Source organism: Ochotona curzoniae, unplaced genomic scaffold (assembly GCF_017591425.1).
Source record: "Ochotona curzoniae isolate NIBS_2020 unplaced genomic scaffold, NIBS_Ocur_1.0 scaffold_1852, whole genome shotgun sequence".
Taxonomy (NCBI): domain Eukaryota; kingdom Metazoa; phylum Chordata; class Mammalia; order Lagomorpha; family Ochotonidae; genus Ochotona; species Ochotona curzoniae.
In genome coordinates this window covers 8,035,165-8,054,699 of record NW_024467087.1, presented here as the reverse complement: position 1 = coordinate 8,054,699, position 19,535 = coordinate 8,035,165, and the positions used below count along the sequence as shown (strand labels likewise).

The following is a 19,535-nucleotide window of genomic DNA, read 5'->3' as shown; positions in this document are numbered from 1 at the left end:
GGCCATGAAGCAAGTACAGATAGATAGATGGCTTGATGGTATTAAAAATCATCAAACATTATCAGGAAGGTCAAGGAACCAAGGTGGTTCAGGGAGTGTTTGGGGCCTGGTTGGAGAAGATCGGCTTGAAATCACCAATTGTTTTCCTTTTCCCCAACACAGGGAGGATGATTCGGAGTTTGATGAAGTTCAGTAGCAGATGGAAATTACGCAGAGCCTTCACCATGTAAACATTGATCACCTCCACGTGGGCTGGTACCAGTCCACGTACTAGGGCTCATTCGTCACTGGGACCGTCTTGGATTCTCAGTTCAGTTGCCAGCATGCCATAGAAGAATCTGTGGTTCTCATTTATGATCCCAAAATAAGGGCCCAAGGGTCTCTGTGACTCAAGGCAGACAGACTGACTCCTAAGCTGATGGAAGTTTGTAAAGAGAAGGATTTTTCCCCTAAATCATTGAAAAAGGCAATTATCACATTTGAGCACATGTTTGAAGAAGTGCTGATTGTAATTAAAAATTCACATCTGATCAATATCCTAATGTGGGAGCTTGAGAAGAGGTCGGCTATAGCAGAGAAGCATGAGCTGCTCAGTCTTGCCAGCAGCAATCACTTGGGAAAGAACCTACAGTTGCTGATGGACAGGGTGGATGAAATGAGCCAAAATATTGTTAAGTACAACACCTACACGAGGGATACAAGTAAACAGCAGCAGCAGAAGCATCAGTATCAGCAGCTGCGCCAGCAGGAGAACATGCAGCGGCAGAGTGGAGGGCAACCCCCTCTCCCGAAAGACTTGTTCAAGCTCTTCCCGCATCCCCAGCCACCCATGAGAATGGATTCACTGCTCATTGCAAGCCAGATTAACACTTATTGCCAGAACATCAAGGAGTTCACTGCCTAGAATTTGGGCAAACTCTTCCTAGCACAGGCTCTTCAAGAATACAAGTAAGCAAATGAAGTTTCCAGAAAACGAATTAACACAAACTCTTCAACAACCCTTGGAAGAAATATGCTTGCATATTCAGAAGCACAGAGAATTGCTCTAATGTTGCTTTTGCCAATACTGTCTTTGTAATTCAAAATGAAATAAAACACAATCTTGATTTCTTGTTTGAAAAAAATAATATTTCATCTGTGAAGGGAGAGTAGAATAGTGAGTGTAATTATGCCCCCAAATCTGTATAGTGAAACATGTGAATTTTTTTACTTTATCTAATTAAATGGATAGATAAATGAACAAGACCATCTTTGTCAGAATACCAAGCACACTGGATGACAGCCCATGATGTCATTTTAGCTTGATTACCTCTGTGAAGACCGTATTTCTAAATAAGGTCACAGGCTGAGATCCTGAAGCTTAGGACTTCAACATATCAATGGCTGGGGAGTGGAACACAGTTCGTCTCCTAACTCCCACTGAATGAGCACTTTGGGTTCAATATTAAACACAGAAGGCAAATGAAAAGGGATATGGCCTGACATGTTGTGAGAGAATGTAGCCATGTGAAGGAAAGGTACAGGAGAAGAGGAAGTCTGAAGGGAAAGGGGGGGGGGGCAGACAGAGCAAATAGGAAGAAGGTGGCTTGTCAGAAAGAAGAGAGGATGCCACTTTTTTAAAAAAAGAAAAAGAGAAAAACATCTACAAATTGATGTTTGCATGTATTACTGGAGATACCTTCATCACCTCATGCAAATCACGTCCCATATTCTCCAGAAGCATATTTTCTTTTAGAGCTTTCAACTGTAGGATCACAACTTGATAACATTGTTTTTGGCAACTATATAATTCTCGGATGGTATAACGTATCACAGATCTCCTCCCAGAGTTATTTCCAGAGAAACAATAGTTGAAGAAATAACTGAATAACTGAATGTATGGGTGTAAAGAGGAGATGGTGTCAAGTGAAAAAAAATAAACTAAAAAAAAATCTCTCTAGTTGAATACAGATGTAACACACAACTCAGAGCAGGTTGATGATAAGCAAGCCAAGGCAAACCTGTGGATATAGACCATAAGGGAGGAAGGAATCAGGGCATCAACAAAGCACACTTCGGTGCCAGAACCCAGAGAAGAGCCATATATTTTCAGCTGTTTACATTTCACCAGTTGGACATTCAGCGAGAACAACTACAGCATCCTTCAGTCTCATTTCCTTTGTCCTATAATGATAGGTTTCACCAAAAAGGGTATCTTACTGCCTAGAACTTCAGTATTTTTAACCCGGTAGTCAAAAATCCAAAACTTCTAGACAAGAAGAACGTTCTGCACCAGGATACAAAATAGGAAGTGATGGCAAGGGACATTTGGGTGGAGTGACCCTATCAGGCACCAGGGCCCTAGCTGCTCTGCCAGTGCTGCGTGCAGTTGCTTCTGGTGCAGCTGATCTGAGCACTTGCTAGAGTGTAGCACTTGCCAATACATCATGTTCACTTTGGCAGATTAAGAGAGCTCATTCAGGAAAACTGAAATGCTTTCCCTAAAATCTTTTATCAAGTCAGCACAAGGGTACACAGTGTGACCTGGAAGAAGCCTAAACACCCAGTTTGTTCCCTAAATGTGAACACCATTGGGCTCAAGAATAAAGTACAGCACAGAAGGCAAGTCAGGTAGCACGATGCAAAATTCTCTCCTATCACAACTTTTCTTGGACTCATACATAGCCTACAATGATGAAAAGAGGATATATATATGTACCCTACCTGCCTAACAACATGATTCATTCTATATAAAATGACACCTCAAATTGAGCACCTACTCTACATATTTTAATTCTTTCACTAACTTGACAGCTATCTTTTGAAATAAAAGCTCCCATAAACCAGCATATTGTGTGTGTGTGTGTGTGTTCGTGTGTGTGTGTGTGTGTTTGTGAAGGTGCATAAAGTAACAAGGAATATTTCAGTATATAAATCATAATAAGAGCATACATTTGATAAACCTGCACCCCACCATGATGTCTTCAGAAGACATGAGAAGTTCAACTACTAAGCCCTCTTCTTTTTATTCACAGGAACATCTTTTTGAAATTGTTCTCAATTTATAGAAATGATTATGTAGTCCAACTGTTATGTTGTTTGAAATTCAAATATTTTGTTTCCAAAGCAGCATTCATGTAACAAAATAAGCCCCAGAGAGAATGCCAATGCATGGATTCAGTCAGACCATTCACTGCCTTGCTTTTTTTCCCTCTCCTCAGCTCCTTTTGGGAGTTAAGAGGCAATTAGTGCTGTCTCTATGCACTCTGGTTAACCAAGGAAGAACTCAATTCAGAAAGCCCAACTGTTGCTCACTCATGCCAATTAAAGGACTCTGTGCTTAAATCTGCTCCAGGCCATCTTTTAGAAACGAGCCTTTGTGACCAAAATTCTCAGATGGGGAACGGCTCTGAGAATTAATTAGCACTGTTCCTAGGTACCAGCGAAGATACTGCAGTGCACTGCGCTCAGGGAAGCTCACCTGGGACTCGAAGCTATACTCAAAGTTCACATTCCCTCATCTGGTTTCTAAATTGATTCTTACAAATGGCAAGCATTGGCAGGTCAGTTTAGGCAAGGTAAAGCTTAAAGAGCAAAGAATCAAAAGTTGGGCTGTACCTTCAACTCTCAGTATACAAGGCCTTAACATTTTACTACGGGAGAGATTTGTATAACAAGGATTGCTCTTCACAGAAACAGCGATATGGAATCAGCCTCCAAGTTGTCCCTGATGCTGTGACATTTAGTAGTGATGAAAGGAAGAAAAACAGTCCTTGGGTTCCCTTTTGTGAAACCTGTTGTCACATTGTGTGTCAAATGGTTAATCTTTCTTGCCTTATGTTACCTTTTCCATCTGTGTCCTACTGTATCCTGCTCCTCACCTTCAGAAACGGGGCAAAATATTAAACTGAAGTCATAATTATCAAGTGCAATAATGCCACAGTTATAATCCATTGCATCGGCTAGAACAAAAGCATTTCCATCACAGTGTTTGTTTTCAGACACTGCCACTGCCCAATCTCATAGTCACCAAACTACAAAGGGATTATCTCCCATCAAGACTTAAACATCATTACAAATCCCCTAAAACACAGCTGATCCTGAGGTCCCTCCAGCCTACGAAGACGCTGATTCTGAGTACAAGGATGGGAATCCAAGAAACAAGTGCTGCTGTGCCTTTACTCTCACTGCCAGCTGCACTTGGAGCCCTTCTCTTCACCGTGCTGGCCTTCTTCGGTGACCCTGGCTACCTTTCCTGGCTCTCGCTGGGTCACAGGGGCCAGGCTTCACACCTCTCCTCTTCTCCATGCTTTTTCCTCATGATCATATCAGTCTCATGGCTTTGAATTCCATGCTTATACAAAGACAGCTACTGTGAGCCAGATGTGTGCATTCAATGGCCTCAGCGCTCACATTTGAAAATCAGTGAGTATCTCAAGTTTATCGAAATCAGAAATCTGACTTCCCTCCTACCCCCACCCCAAAAAAGCCTTCTCCAACCCCCATACCCAGCCCATTTGAGCTTTTTCCATGGTGAGGGCTTGACAAATATTATTTGAATAAATGAATCAAAATTCCAAGGCAATTAGCCCATTCAGAATTCAAAAAGACAGATACATTAATAGTAGCGCTACATTGCATGAAATATCCACTTCAGCCAACTATTCAAATTTCATGCGGGGGCGGGGGGTGGGGAACTACACACAATTCAAAGATTCTTGCATTAAAATAAATTTATTTTTAATTTCACTTTTCAAAATGAAATATATGTATGTATGTGTATGGATACAAACATAAAGCATCTTGCAATGAAACACTAAAGACAAGAATGATGGTGCAATACCTAAACATTGCTGCTCCTAGTTCAGCAGCACCCTTGAGGCAGCCAAGGCTATTTTATTTTGTTTATTTATTTTATTTGAAAGGCAGATATAGAGAGAGGAAGAAAGACAGAAAGAAAGATCTTCTGTCCACTGATTTAAGTGGCCACAATGCCCAGAGCTGTGCCAATCTGAAGCCAGCAGCCAGGAGCCTCTTCTGGGTCCTCCATGTGGGTGCAGGGTCCCAAGGCTTTGGGCCGTCCTCGACTACTTTTCCAGGCCAAAAGCAGGGAGCTGCATGGGAAGCAGGACCACCAGGACATGAACCAGCATCCATGTGGATTCCCACATGTGCAAGGCAACGATTTTAGCTGCTAGGCTACCATGCCAGGCACCATGGTATAGCAGGCTAAGCCTCCACTTGAAGCACCTGTATACCATAAGGACTCCAGTTAGAGTTCAGGCTGTTCCACTTCCAATCCATCTCCCTGATAATGGCCTGGGAAAGCAGCAGAGGCTGGCCCAAGGTGTTGGGGCTCTGCACCAGTGTGAGAGCCCCTGAAGAAGCTCCTGACTCCGGGCATCAGATCAGCTTGACTCTGGCTGCTGAAGCCTTCTGGGCTTATCTTTCTCTTTCTCCTTCCTTTCTCTTTCTATTTCCTTCTCTACCTAAAACTCTGCATTTCTAAATAAATCTATAAATATTTAAAAACACAGTTTGATTATTTTATCTGATAGTTCATCATCAATAAAAATACCAAGTTTAGTAGTAGGAAAATGATAGACACTATAGGAGAAAAATACAGCTTACTGATGAATTAATAATCATGTTTTCCCTTTCTACTATAAAGCCTTGCCTTTCTCACCACCCATTTCTGTCACTTGAGTGCGCAAGCTACCTTTGTAGGAATTTAAGTCAAGAACTTCATCTCAACCTGTAATTTCTTAAACCTTCTGATATTTTTCTTCTAAGACATTTTACTGTGACAGAATTTCTCAGATGAAAGCAGAGTTAAAGGTAGGTTACTACACAGAAGTCTAATTAAATATTTGAGAAAAGAGGTCTTTTGATCTTCCAGCAAGAATTCAGATTTTATTTACTCGTTTCCTTTCTAGTACACTAAAAACTGAAATATGAGAATGCACAATGGCTGAACAAATGATACCCAAGCTAGCCCAAACATCAACTTACACTCTCACATGGCAGAGTTGGGTAATGGCAAGACCACTGGCTACAACTTAGTCTCCATAGCCATAAGACAGATAGCAAAGGGCTGCTATGAGATCCAAATACAAAACTGAATGGAATTGGGATCCATCAATTATAAGATTCTGTCCATGTATGAGGTAAACTACTGGGAGAATTAGAGGGAAGTACATCTGCTTAGCTCCCAAGCTGAGCAAGCAAATTGAATTGTTGAAATGTATAAACTTTTGGCCCCAGAAGAAAATGAAGTGCTTTCAAAGGCAAAAGAATATTGTTGCACTGAATCACTCAAAAATTCCTTTTGTGTTTCATCTTCCATGATGAATTATCTTTAGAGACAATATGATGCTTCTCTTCTTAAAATGTCACAATTTTGAGGATAATAATTTAAGGATTTCAGACAAGCCAATGAATTTCTCTTAGAAGGTCCTTTTTGAAAAGATCAAGTATAAATCCTTTACCCCCAATTTATGTTATAAAGATCAATAGCCAGAATGATTGGCCGACTTCTGACTGGCTGTTCTTGTAACTGGCTATACTCCACCAGTACTGCTGTGGGCTTCAGAATGCAAGGGTACAGCAAGTACCTTACCAAAGACTACAATACAAATTGGAAAGTAGCTACTTTTATAGCACTACGATGATGTATACCAAAAACCTGATATAATGTGGGTTGAACAGTATTCTCTGTTCCCTTTTGTCTACATAGTCACATTATCCTCACTTCCCCTGGGCTCTTTTGCTCTTTCAACAATATAACACAGAAGGGATATTTGATGGTTATTATTGTCTCTTTTAGTTTTAATAAATAGATGAGGTACAAGTTAACATACTCCAGCAGCTGAAACCTGAGTATCATTACTTCACAAATCATCTACTGATGGAACTCAAATCACAAAACCATAAAAAAAGCTAATCCTGGGGCCCGGCACAGAAGCCTAGCGGCTAAAGTCCTCACCTTGCATGCACCAGGATCCCATATGGGTGCCAGTCCTAATCCCAGTGGCCGCACTTCCCATCCAGCTCCCTGCTTGTGGCCTGGGAAAGCAGTCAAGTATGGATCAAAGCCTTGGGACCCTGCACCCACATAGGAGACCTGGAAGACGCTCCTGGCTCCTGGCTTCGGATTGGCTCAGCTCCAGCCATTTTGGCCGCTTGGGGATTGAATCATCAGATGGAAGAACTTCTTGCTGTCTCTCCTCCTCTCTGTATATCTGACTTTCAAATAAAAATAAAGATAACTTTTTTAAGAAAGAGCTAATCCTTGGCATGCCAGTCACAAGGCTGAGCTTGAGCACATTGGTGTAATAGACTGATCAGTTCTATCTCAACCTCCCAGTTCTGCAGTAATCCCGAGCTTTTTCTCTCAGTTCCTCTATGTAAAAGTGGAAAATGACTGACAACTGGTAAAAACAACTGGAATGACAGACAGTTCACGGAGACCGAAGCTTTAAAATATTTAGCTTAAATTTAAGATTTATTTTATTGAGTGCCTACCAAGTGACCAGGAATTTATCAGCATTATCTCATTCAGTCAATCATTCACTCATTTATTTACAAATATCTTATTTAATATTAGGCAATCCAAAATAAGCAAAGTATGCAATAATCTCACATTCATGCAGCTTACAACTGAGTGGAACAGGCACTTAAAAATGATTATACCTACCTCGGCCACTGTATGGAATGTTGTAAGTCACAGCAGATAAATAGTCCTACTGTGATAAGTATCTAAATATGAATGAATTATTAAAAAATATATTTTAGGTACCCAAGACAGTTTCAGTAGCAGCTAAATGAGCTAAAATGCCAGAGGAAAAAAAAAACACTCCAAATCTTGGATTGCCAGAAAGAATAAATGGAACACTCGCAACTAAAGGTTCAAAGACAGAAACATGGAAACACAGAAAGGCACGAACAGAGAATAGACTAACATGTAGGTTAATATAAGTAAATATAAACTTCACAAAGCAATAACAAGAGAGAAATACAGAATTCACATAAAATCACACAAAAAAAGGCAAGAGAGGCATTTAAGTTCTAAGATCCTGCTGATTACGGGAAAGTGCCCCCCCCCCAAAAAAAATACGGGGGCTGGTATAATGGTTCAATTGGCTAATCCTCTGCATGCAAGTACTGGGATCCCATATGGGCATTGGTTCATGTTCCAGCTACTCCACTTCCCATCCATGTTTACTGCTTAAGAAAACAGAAGAGGATGGTCCAAAGCCTTGAAATGTGCACCCATGTGGGAGACCCTGAATAAGCTCTTGGCTCCAGGTTTAGGATCAGCTCAGCTCCAGCCATTGCAGTCATTTAGGGAGTGAACCAGCAGATGGAAGATCTTTCTGTCTCTCCTTCTGTCTGTACATCTGCCTTTTCAATAAAAATAAATACATATTTAAAAATAAAATGAATATTACTTTTTCATATTTTAGATTAATTTTAATTTATATTATATAAAAAGATATAATGTTCCACTAAATACTTTAACACATAGAAATTTAAGAAGACTATAGTCAGTCAGGAAAAGTAGGCAAAGGCTACAGATAATAATCAAATAAAAAGGTATTTAGCTTCACTCATATCAAGTAAATTTTAAACTCATTAGAAATACGTTAAAAATATAAATTAAAAATATTTTGAGAAAGATTTAAGACAAAGTTTGACAAAACACTGTATTTAGAATAGCTGTAAATTGTAGCAAAGGAACCTATAACAAATTATCAGAGGACAGAAAGTAGAGCAGAATAATATATTTTAAATCAATTTAAAAGAAAGTGTGATAAAAGAAATATAAAATAATTGGGCAAGAAAGAAATGAATGATAACATGATACAGATAAATTAATCTGTTAGTAATAATACACTTGAAGTGACCAATCACTCTAAAGATAAAGATAACAAAACAAAGCAAAGAACAACACCAAAACAGAAACATCACAATAAAATAACAAATGTATCATATGAATATCAAAATTATAATGAAATAGTACTAAAGCAAATTTACCAACAACATACAAGAGATTATATAAACCATAACTGTAGAGACTCTATCTCAGGACTTTTACATGATTTATCATATAAAAATTGATCAATGCAAAATGCTATATTTATATAATGAATAAAGCCACATAATAATCTCCATAAATGTAGGAAAAACATTTGACAGAATTCAACACATATCAAAGTACTATGGATTGAATACGGTTTGTCCTCACCCAAATTCATGTTGAGGCATGGTCTCCAAGGAAGCAGTATTTGGACGTGGGGCCTAGAGGCAGGTGCTTCGGGCAAGGAGTCAGAGTTCTCAGGAATGGATGTAATGCCTTTGTCTCATGAATGCATCCATGCTCTGGCTGGATGACATTAGTTATAACCAGAGTGGGTTGTAATAAAGTAAGCCTGTTGCTGGTATTTTGCCTCTAGTACAATTTCTACACATGCTTGCTTGCCCTTCTGGCTTCCTACCATGATTGAAAACAGCACAATTTCATTGACAAAAGCCAAACAGATGCTGTTGTCATATTTTTGGACGAGCTAGCTTCTAGAAATTATGAACCAAAATAAACTTGAATTTTTTTTATGAATTATCCAGAACATAGATTAACTAGGGATTTTTTTTAATCACCTGAAAACTGCTATCCATGAAAAAACCTACACCTAAAATCATATTCAATAGTGAAAAAAAAGTGGAAAAAAAAATGCTTTGCACTACCAGGAGCAAGAGAACACTCTTACCACTTCTATTCAACACTGGACTGAAAAATCCAGCTAGGTTAACTAGCTAAGAAAATGAAATAAAAATCATCAGCTTTGGGCCCGGCGCGGTGGCGCAAGTGGTTGGAGGTCCTCGCCTTGCAGCCCGGGATCCCATATGGGCGCCGGTTCTAATCCCGGCAGCCCCGCTTCCCTTCCGGCTCCCTGCCTGTGGCCCGGGAAGGCAGCGGAGGACGGCCCAGGGCTTTGGGAACCTGCACCCGCGTGGGAGATCCGGAGGAGGCTCCTGGCTTCGGATCGGCGTAGTATCGACCCGTTGCGCTCACTTGGGGAGTGAGTCATCGGATGGAAGATCTTCCTCTCTGTCTCTCCTCTCTGTACATCCGCCTTTCCAATAACAAAAATAATAAAAATAAATCTTTAAAAAAAAAAAAATCATCAGCTTAAAAAAAAAAAGAAAGTATCTCTACTTAGAATCTCTACTTAGAAATGACAGTCATGTATAGGAACCCTTAAGAAATCACCCACAAATGTTTATAATTCATGAGAGTTCAACAGAGTTCCAGGATACAGGATCAGGATACAAAAGGCAATTATAATGCAACAATTACCAGTAGATATTCTAAGATTAAAAAGTAGTAAAAATTACATTTATAATATTGTCACAGGAAAAAATAGGAATATTTTAAAGGAATTTAAGACTTGAGCACTGAAAAATATACAATAATGCTGAAAGGAATTAAAGAAAACCTAAATGAATGGAAAGATATCCAAAGTTTATGAATTAGAGTTAATATTAAGAAGGAATAGCTCTTCTACAGGTTCAATGCAATCTGTATCAAAATGCCAACTGGATTTTGATCAGAAACTGACCAGCTGATACCAATACTCAAGCACAATTAAACAGAATAAACAGAAACCTTGACAAAACAGGGCAAAGTTAGAGAACTACTCCTTGCAAATGCAAAGTTTACTGGAAACCTACAATAATTAAGATGTTGTCATATTGACATTGGATAGACATCTAGAGAAGTGAAATAGAATCAATATTAAAAATATTAAAAAGAATTGTCATATAATCTCAAAAATTTCACCTTGTATTCCAAGGAATTGGAAGAATATATGTATAAAACACTTTGACATAAATTTTTATACTAATTCAAACATATATCAACAAATGAAAAGAGGAACAAAATGTCATATCCATAAACAAGACAATTTCACCATAAAAAGGAATTAAGGTTTGAAACATGTTACAAGCTAGGTGAACTTTGCCAACATTTTGCTCTGTGAAAAAACTGAAATACAATAGACCACATTTCATAAAATAAGCACATTCCCAGAGACAGAACTAGATTAATGTTTCTGGGGTTTGGGAAAAGCAGGATACTTAAAAAAAAACTAACAGCTATAGACTATATTTAGGTGATCTGGTAAAAACCTCTGATTGATAAAATATGAATGCTCCACAGCTGTAAGCAACTACCTAGATTGCCTTGGACCTAGGCAAGTGTTACACTGCTGGGAGAAAAATCAGCTAGGAGAAACCTGGCAGGTAATCGGGACCAGACTAATATCAAATTTGTGTTAACTATACCAGTATGACAGCACAGTTATTTATACTTATTTTTTTTTAAGCTATGGGGAATAAGCATGTTAGCCAAGCTGCTAAAGTCCTCACCTTGGGGAATTATTATGGCGGGATAAGGGAAGGAGTTTAAACTGGTGGAGAAACATTAGCCAGTGAGAAGCACAGAGGGCTCATTCCAGGAAATAGGAGACGACAGAACGATGGCAGAGTGGCACCTAGAGACAGACAGACACGGGAAAGCAGCAGACACAACAGTATGGTGTTGCAATGATCAATAAGACACCTGCATTCAGCAATCTGAACTCGACCTGCAGCTAGAACTCTACCAGCAACAAGGTGGGAAGGGACATTCACTGGGAACTCAGGAGGTGAGCCCAGGCAAAGCACTGCCCATCCTGCTGGTCGGCTTGACTTGACCTAGAGCAGAGACAGAAAAGTAGATCCCACATGGACAGTGCAGGAAAAGGGAGGATTTCACAGCCTAGTCTGCCCCCTACAGCCCAATCAAGCACCATTTTGTGCAGGGAGACAAAGGCTATGGCACAGGACTTGGCATGTACTGAGCTACAAGTGAACTCATTTCTGGTTCTGTGAACTGCAACAATGTGGCATCCTACAGGTTCCACTCAGCATGGGTCCAAGTATCCCTCAGACCTGACATCCACTAGATCAAGAACTCTAGTAGTGGCACACCAAGCATCATCTTGTACAGTGTGGAAAAGGCTTCAGGACTAAACAGACAACAGTGAACTGCACATGTGCTGAGCTGAGAGTGAACTCACTGAACTCAGTGAGTGCACTGGTCCCACAGGGAAAATAATACTGCCTTTGGCATCATACAGCTCAAAATAGTTCCCTGTGGCACTCAGACCTAACAGCCAACAGGCTCTGGCAAGATCAGTACCATCAACATCCTAGCTATATAGGACACCTGATGTCTGCCTAATCCCCAAAACAGCTCCAACCGGAAGTGGGAGAAACGTTGTACAGACATCTCTGCCACAACAGCATGGTATCACAGGAGGTGGATAGTGATGAGCCAGGAACTGGGGCGATAGAGGTCCATGGTGGAAGTCTAATATAAGAACCCAAACCTGGAACTCACTGGAGGGAGTGGCACAAGTGACTGCAAACAAAGAGCTGTGTACCAACCACAATAGGCAAAATCAAATTATAGACCTGTGGGTGACACAGTTTAGAAACCTGCCCCAAGGAGAAGAATCTGCTAACCAGAAGTACAATGACCAAGAGCAAAAGAAAACAACAGTGGCACAGTGAATATTATGGAAGACTCCCTGAAAAAAGAGCAAAACCCTTTGCCAAACTCAGAGTTAACTGAGGAACACATTGAGAAAATGGGGGATACAGAATTCAAAACACTTGGTATAAAGCTTCTTATCAACACATAATACAGGAGTTCAAGATTTTAAGGAATATGTCATACAGGAAATGAATCAAATGATAGCTAATATATCAGGAATGAAGAATGCAGCAGAGCAAATTAAAAGTACAGTGGAGAATCTCCAAAATACAATGAAGGAAGCAGAAGAAAGAATCACAGAATTGGAAGATATTTGGAGAAACAAACAAAACGCCAGAAGCAAAGCTGGATTGGGGCAAAAAAAAAAAGTATTCAAGAATTAAAACACACTATTAAAAGGCCAAATATAAGAGTTATGGGAGTCCCAGAAGGTGCAGAAAGAGAAGTTGGGTTTACAAATGTATTTGATGAAATAATAAAAGAAAATTTCCCTAATCTAGAGAAAGAATTGAGAAACAAGATCAAGGAGAGGCACAGAACTCCCAACAGGCTTGACCAAAAGCAATCTTCAAAAAGACACATGATAATCAAGCTCTCTTCAATTGAACATAAAGAGAAAATATCCTTAAATGTACACGTGAAAAATATCAACTGACATTTAGAGGAATGCCAATTAAATCCACAGGAGACCTCTTACAGACAATTTTACCTGCCAGAAGAGATTGGAGTGATATATTCCAGATTCTAAAAGCAAAAATTGTTGGCCCAGGATAATGTATCCAGCAAAACTTTCCTTTATCTTTCAAAATGAAATAAAATTCTTCCACAGTAAATATATATATATATATATAATATATATATATATATATCCCTCTTCCAGACCTGATCAACAAATGATACTAAAAGTTGTTCTCTTGACAGAGAAGAGGAATAGCACCCAACAAAACCAAACGCAAATGGGAAAAACATCCCAGTAAAATGACAACACAAGACAAAAGCAATGAACAACCCATTCCTGAAATGACAGGACCAAACTACCACTCCATTCATATGAACCCTGAATGTCAATGGTTCAAGCTCATCAATCAAACATCAAAGATAAGTAGACTGGATTAAAACAATTTTAAAAAGCTCATCTATTTGTTGCCTACAGGAGACATATCTCACCAACAAAATCAGCAGACACTATATAACAGGGATTTTTGTGGTTTTTCTTTTTTAGTTTCATCTCTTCAAAACACTTTCTTCCTCATTAGATTCTTCACTGACTCACAGATCATACAGTAGCATCACTTTCTTCAGGAAGGTTCTTCATTTTCATTTCTTCAGCAACACATTAGTCATTCAGTAGCATGTTATTTAACTTCATGGTGTTTTTAGTTTCTTTTTTTCTTCCTGTTGTTGATTTTGTTTTGTGGCTTTTCATTTAAGGATATATATAGTAACTGTGTAATGGAGACTATCATATCCACATGTGAGGATACAATGCAGTATATAGCTCTAATTCCAGAGAAAGATGGACTCCCAATGAAACTGTTAACTGTATCTTGACAATAAGTTGCTGGACTCTCTGCCATTGTCCATGCGTGCAATGATGGACATACGACTGTTTATGAAGTACTATGCTATAACAATAATATGGGAGAACTCAATGGCAGGGAGGGGATAATGGAAACCCCAGGGCCTACCGAACTGAATCATAAAATAATAATGATAATTTAAAAAGAAATAAGAAAAAATAAATAAAGTCCTTGCCTTGCACACACTGGGATTCCATATGTGCACTGGTTTTAATCCCACCTGCCCTGCTTCCTTCCAGCTCCCTGCTTGTAGCCTGGGAAAGTAGTTGAGGAGCACCCAAGGCCTTTGGACCCTGCACACGCATGGGAGACCCGGAACACTTTGGATCAGCTCAGTTCTGGCCGATGCAGCTGTTTGCAAGGGCCATAATGGGTGTTAGGTTAGGCTAGGCTGCAGTACTCAATGGTTCACATATAAGCCAGGTCTGGGTTATTGAGTAGCTGAGCTTTACTGTAGCATCCAGTGGGGAGAGCTGGAATGGGTGCAGGCCAGTCAAGCTAGGCTACAGTAACTGCCAATAATTGCCAGGTCTGAGGGCCAGCCATGTCAGGCTGGGTCACAACACCTACAGCACACATGAGATCCAAGGTTTGGGCATGGGCTTAGTAGTGGGATTTTAGAAACTCCCCTGTTACACTGTAGCTCCCACTAGGCTACAGCACTCTTTGGCATATGTAACAGCCTGATACGGATGCAGGCTAGGTAGGGTTGGTGCATAGCACACACTGACACAAGTGATAGCGAGGACAGGCTACAAGCCAGGCTGGTTTGGACAACAACTGCCAGTCCACATGAGGGGAAGGAAGGGGCTAATCCTTATACTACACATCTATAACATGGAAAATCATAAAATTTTTTTTTAAATAACGTTCATACAAAACAAGGTATGATATAAAACCATGCATGGTTTCCAAAGCTTTAGCATTAAAATTTTTAAAAGGCTTATCTCAATTTCAATTTTTTGTGAACTATTGAGGTTCTTTCATAGAATACAAACAAAACAGCCATAAGCCATGAAATGGTAGTGCTTGAACTCAAGTGTCTGTGTCTTTTCTGTACCATCTGTGACACTGAGCCTCTTGTACAACAATGTGATTCAGGGGTCAGTCTGAGACCCTTCTTGATGGATGCACACAGGATCCAGAGATCTCTTTCTCTAGCATCCTCCTTTCATTCTCCAGTAATGGTTGCCCAGTTTTCTTTTCCAGATTCTCCTAGCCATAAAGAGAGCCCCATCTCTACTTAAATTTTTCTGTATTATTCAACAACTGCTCTTGGGTCAACACCACCCAAACAAAACCAGCGCATAGCCAGCTCCTTGTCCAACTTGTGGGGTTTTATTCTCCACAAATTTTTAAGATTTATTTATTTTTATTAGAAAGTCAGACATACAGAGAGGAGAAGAGACAGAGAGGAAGATCTTCCATCTGATGATTCACTCCCCAAGTGGCCACAATGGCTGGAGCCAAACTGATCCGAAGCCAGGAGCCAGGATCTTCTTCTGGGTCTCCCACGCAGGTGTAGGGTTCCAAGGCTTTGGGCCATACTCAACTGCTTTCCTAGGCCACAAGCAGGGAGCTGGATGGGAAGTGGAGCTGCCATTACATGAACCAGTGCTCATATGGGATCCTGGCATGTACAAAGTGAGGACTTTAGCCACTAGGCTTCTGCATCAGGCCTTCTTCACCGTTTTTATGCCTGTATTTTCCTCAGAATTTGCAGGTGGTTATTTTTGCAGTAAGTCCAGTGTGAATAGCAGACAGTTGGTCTACTGAAAGATTACACCACCATTACAGATATTAGAGGTTCCACATTGTGATTTTTTATTCACATTTATCTATTGGCAATAATGCAATATGATCATGGCTTCCTCATCAGATAATATGAAGAATATAACATAATGGAACCATATGTTTAAAGTGATAAAAGAAACAAAAAAGACACTAAGAATTCTGCAGTGAAAGTACACCTTAGGAATGAAGATGAAATACATATTTTAAGCATTAATTAATTTATTTCAAAGGCAAAATTAGAGAGAAATATCTTTCAGCTGCTGATTAACTCCCCAAATGGCTATGATGGGCCAGGCTGAAACCAGAAGATTAGAACTCCACCTGGATCTTTTCCATGGGTGACAGGTGCTCAGCACTAACGCTACCTTCCACTGCATTCCCAGGTGCTTTAGGTGGAGTTGAATTAAAAGCAGAGCAGCTGGAAATCAAACCAGTACCAAAATGGAATGCTGGTATTCCTAAATGCAGCAATTCAACCCACTGTGCAACAATGACAATTCTGTGAAATACATTTTGGGGAAAGAAAAACAAAGAAAGCGCATTGGTTGTAGTTTAAGCTGAGGAGATAAGGATAATTACAAAGCTTTAGAAATGGCTTACTTTTTAAATGCTTTAAAATATACACTACTATTTAAAACAAGAGTAAGGCATTCAAACATTTTCAAGCATGGCTTTCAAAGTGGGGAGATATGATACAACACAAAGAGTGGTGATTCAAAAGACCTAAATAGAGTCTGTACATTTACATGAAATAGTAACAAATTAATTGGTATAGAAAATTATAACAAATTAATTGGTATAGACTGGTGAAATTCAGGAACATATTTTAATTGCTAGCACACTCCATAAAAATAGTGTAGCTCAGTATTATGAGATTGAAAGAGGCTGATAAATTTGACCAGGTCCCTGAGCACTAGGAGGTAGAGCTGTGATTCTGAGCCCAAGTTGTCAAACTTGCACGCTCTTTTCACCAAAACGTGTTACCTACGCAAACTTCGGCTATAACCAAATCTGTAGTCTTTAAAATTCTATGTTTTCAGGCATATAGCCACACCTTAAATCAAGAAATAAAATCCCACTATTTGTCTTATAAGCCTCAGGAAGCTGGTTATCAAATGTTTTCAGCCATTAGAGATTCTGATGTCCCAACATAAGCCTTCATATAGCAGTACTAGTTCCTAAACTATATTAAGAAAATGTCATAGTTCACAAAATTCTCCACAGGATAATGATCACTTTATGAAACATTTCACATCCATTCTTTAATCTTCCACCTCAACTATAGCACATGAAGCTATCACCATCCCCCATTTTTATAGATGAGGAAATTAGGAACTGGAAAAGTGATACAACTTATCCAAGTTACCACCAAAAAGAAGTAACTTGAGCCCAGCTCTTTGGTCCTGAGAGTCTGTCCGTAGTTACCTAATATGAGAATAGTTCAAAATGTTTGTGCCCCTCCCCCCCAAAAATGGAATTAAAAGATCATTTTGAAAGAAAAATGATTTATATATTCATACTTTTCACAGTATATATTTTCCATGACCTTTTAGAAGATCCCTATATGCATAGATTTCAATTTTTTTTTACACGAAAGCAAGCATATCTTCTAATCCAAGTTTCCATGAGCCTTTTTGAAGTATCTTTGGGTACTTAAATTTTTAAGACTTGCTACTAAATGGTATGTGAAAGAGAAGCATTCCCAACTGACACAAAAGTTCTTTGAAGAAAAAGACAGCTGCTAACTGTAATTAGAAACATCACTCTTTTCTCTCTTTTCCTGCTCTTCCCATTATACAATAATGGCTTGCTCACTTCACAGAGCTGGTCAAGCACCCATCTATGCACAATGATCTATAAGCCGTGCCAGCTCTGACAGGACTCAAACTAAGATTTCTACAGTGATCCCAGTAGGGTGGAAAAAGAAAGTTATGAACATGCAGAGACCTGGTTCCGGAATAGTGTAGTCAACAGTTCACTACACACAACCAAAGGCTCATGGGGGAGCTTCCTTAGGCCAAGGTACCTGACAGTATGCACTGAAAGATCAAAATTGAAAACTCTGTACAGCTGAGATTTTAAGAACTAGCCCCTGGCTCCAGGGAAAATGTAAGTCAAGGAGACTACAGACCACCAAAAGAGAGTTTAGAGGAAAAACTGGAAGGGTGGGTACAGGAGAATGGGACAAAATCTGAGTCCGGTGTCTTGATCGGTAGAGTAGATGGGCTGTCTCGGGTTTGGTGTTTATAGGCCATGGTAATAAAAAGAGATTCAGGCTTCAACTGGGAGAAATGTCTTAATCTCCTTTCTGCCTCAGAGCTGGTTAAAACTGTGTACATTAACTGGAGGCTGGAGGAGGAGGAGGCTGGAGAAGGCAAAGGTTAATGGTCTGAGCTTTCCCTGGGCAGAGAGGACACTGGAGTAGTTTAGTGAATATAAGAAAAAAGTATGGTTGCCCTGAAGAGTTAGATGTATTACAGTATAACAATTCTAGGACCCACTGTTCAGCTGCTGAAATACAAACTTATCTCTAGAAAGCAGGGCAATGGTTTCTAGGATATTCCTCTGTCACTTCTTGTGGCCTCATGTCTTAGAGAAATGCAGGCAAGGGTTTCAAAGAATACCAACAGAGACAAAAAATCTAAGCCCCAGAGACAGGCAAAAGGAATGTGATGAAATTCTGTCAGCAAATCCCCAGGAGACTAGCCATGGCATAAGATGCTTCTTGCCCAGCCCTAGGCAGGCTGGCTTGTTTTGACAACCAAGAAGCCATCTGGTAGCCTGAATTATTTCACAGGTAAATTGCAGTATCAGGATGGTACTATTTATGGATGGCTGAGACAAACATACAGTTTGTTCCTAATAAATCAGCATACCACTGACTTTTTCATTCTTCCAACATTTCCATTAATTGCCTTATCAACCACAAAAATACAGGGTACATTATTTATTTTAGTATTCTTCTTACATCTCATCATCATTCTCCTTCCATTGGGCTTCAGTGAAGAAAAGCAACTGGATAACAATAGTTTTTACTTAAAAAAAAAATCTGCATTTATAACTGCTTCCTCTTCAAATGCTTCACTAATCGATGGTGTAAGTTCCCCTGACATTAAGCTTCCATGTGGACATTCTCCAAGACCTCTGAACATATGCGTCCTAGTCTGCAGCAGTGAGACCAGGTTGGTGATCGATCAACAAAGTATTAAATCACAGCAGTTAATAGTTTTCAGTTACTGCCATCTGATTACATCACTCTATACAAAAAGTGAATAAACCCATTGGAATCAAGTTATTACAGTCCCTGAAAATTTTCTGTAGTAGGAACTTTAAAGTCACATAAACCACAGCATTGTATATAAAGGATGTTATTTTTAAAAATTGATTTATTTTTATCTGAAAAGCAGATTATTATAGAAAGAGCAGAGAGAGAGAAAGAGAGAGATCTGCTTTCCACTGGTTCACTCCCCAAATGGCCAGAGCTGGATTTACCTGCAACCAAGAGCTTCTTCTAGGTCTCTTAGGTAGAAGCAGGGGCCCAAGGACTTGAGCCATCCTCCACCGCTTTCCCAGACCATAAGCAG

The 19,535-nt window shown here is 39.6% G+C and overlaps 1 protein-coding gene across 1 annotated transcript; it reads left to right on the top strand.

Annotated features, from left to right (window-relative positions):
• Positions 1-254: 254 nt before the first annotated feature.
• Positions 255-912, top strand: LOC121169283 (eukaryotic translation initiation factor 3 subunit H-like). The gene has a single exon (XM_040999829.1). It carries the CDS (start codon positions 419-421, stop codon positions 902-904), a length of 486 nt encoding a protein of 161 aa, XP_040855763.1. The 5' UTR covers positions 255-418; the 3' UTR covers positions 905-912.
• Positions 913-19,535: the final 18,623 nt, after the last annotated feature.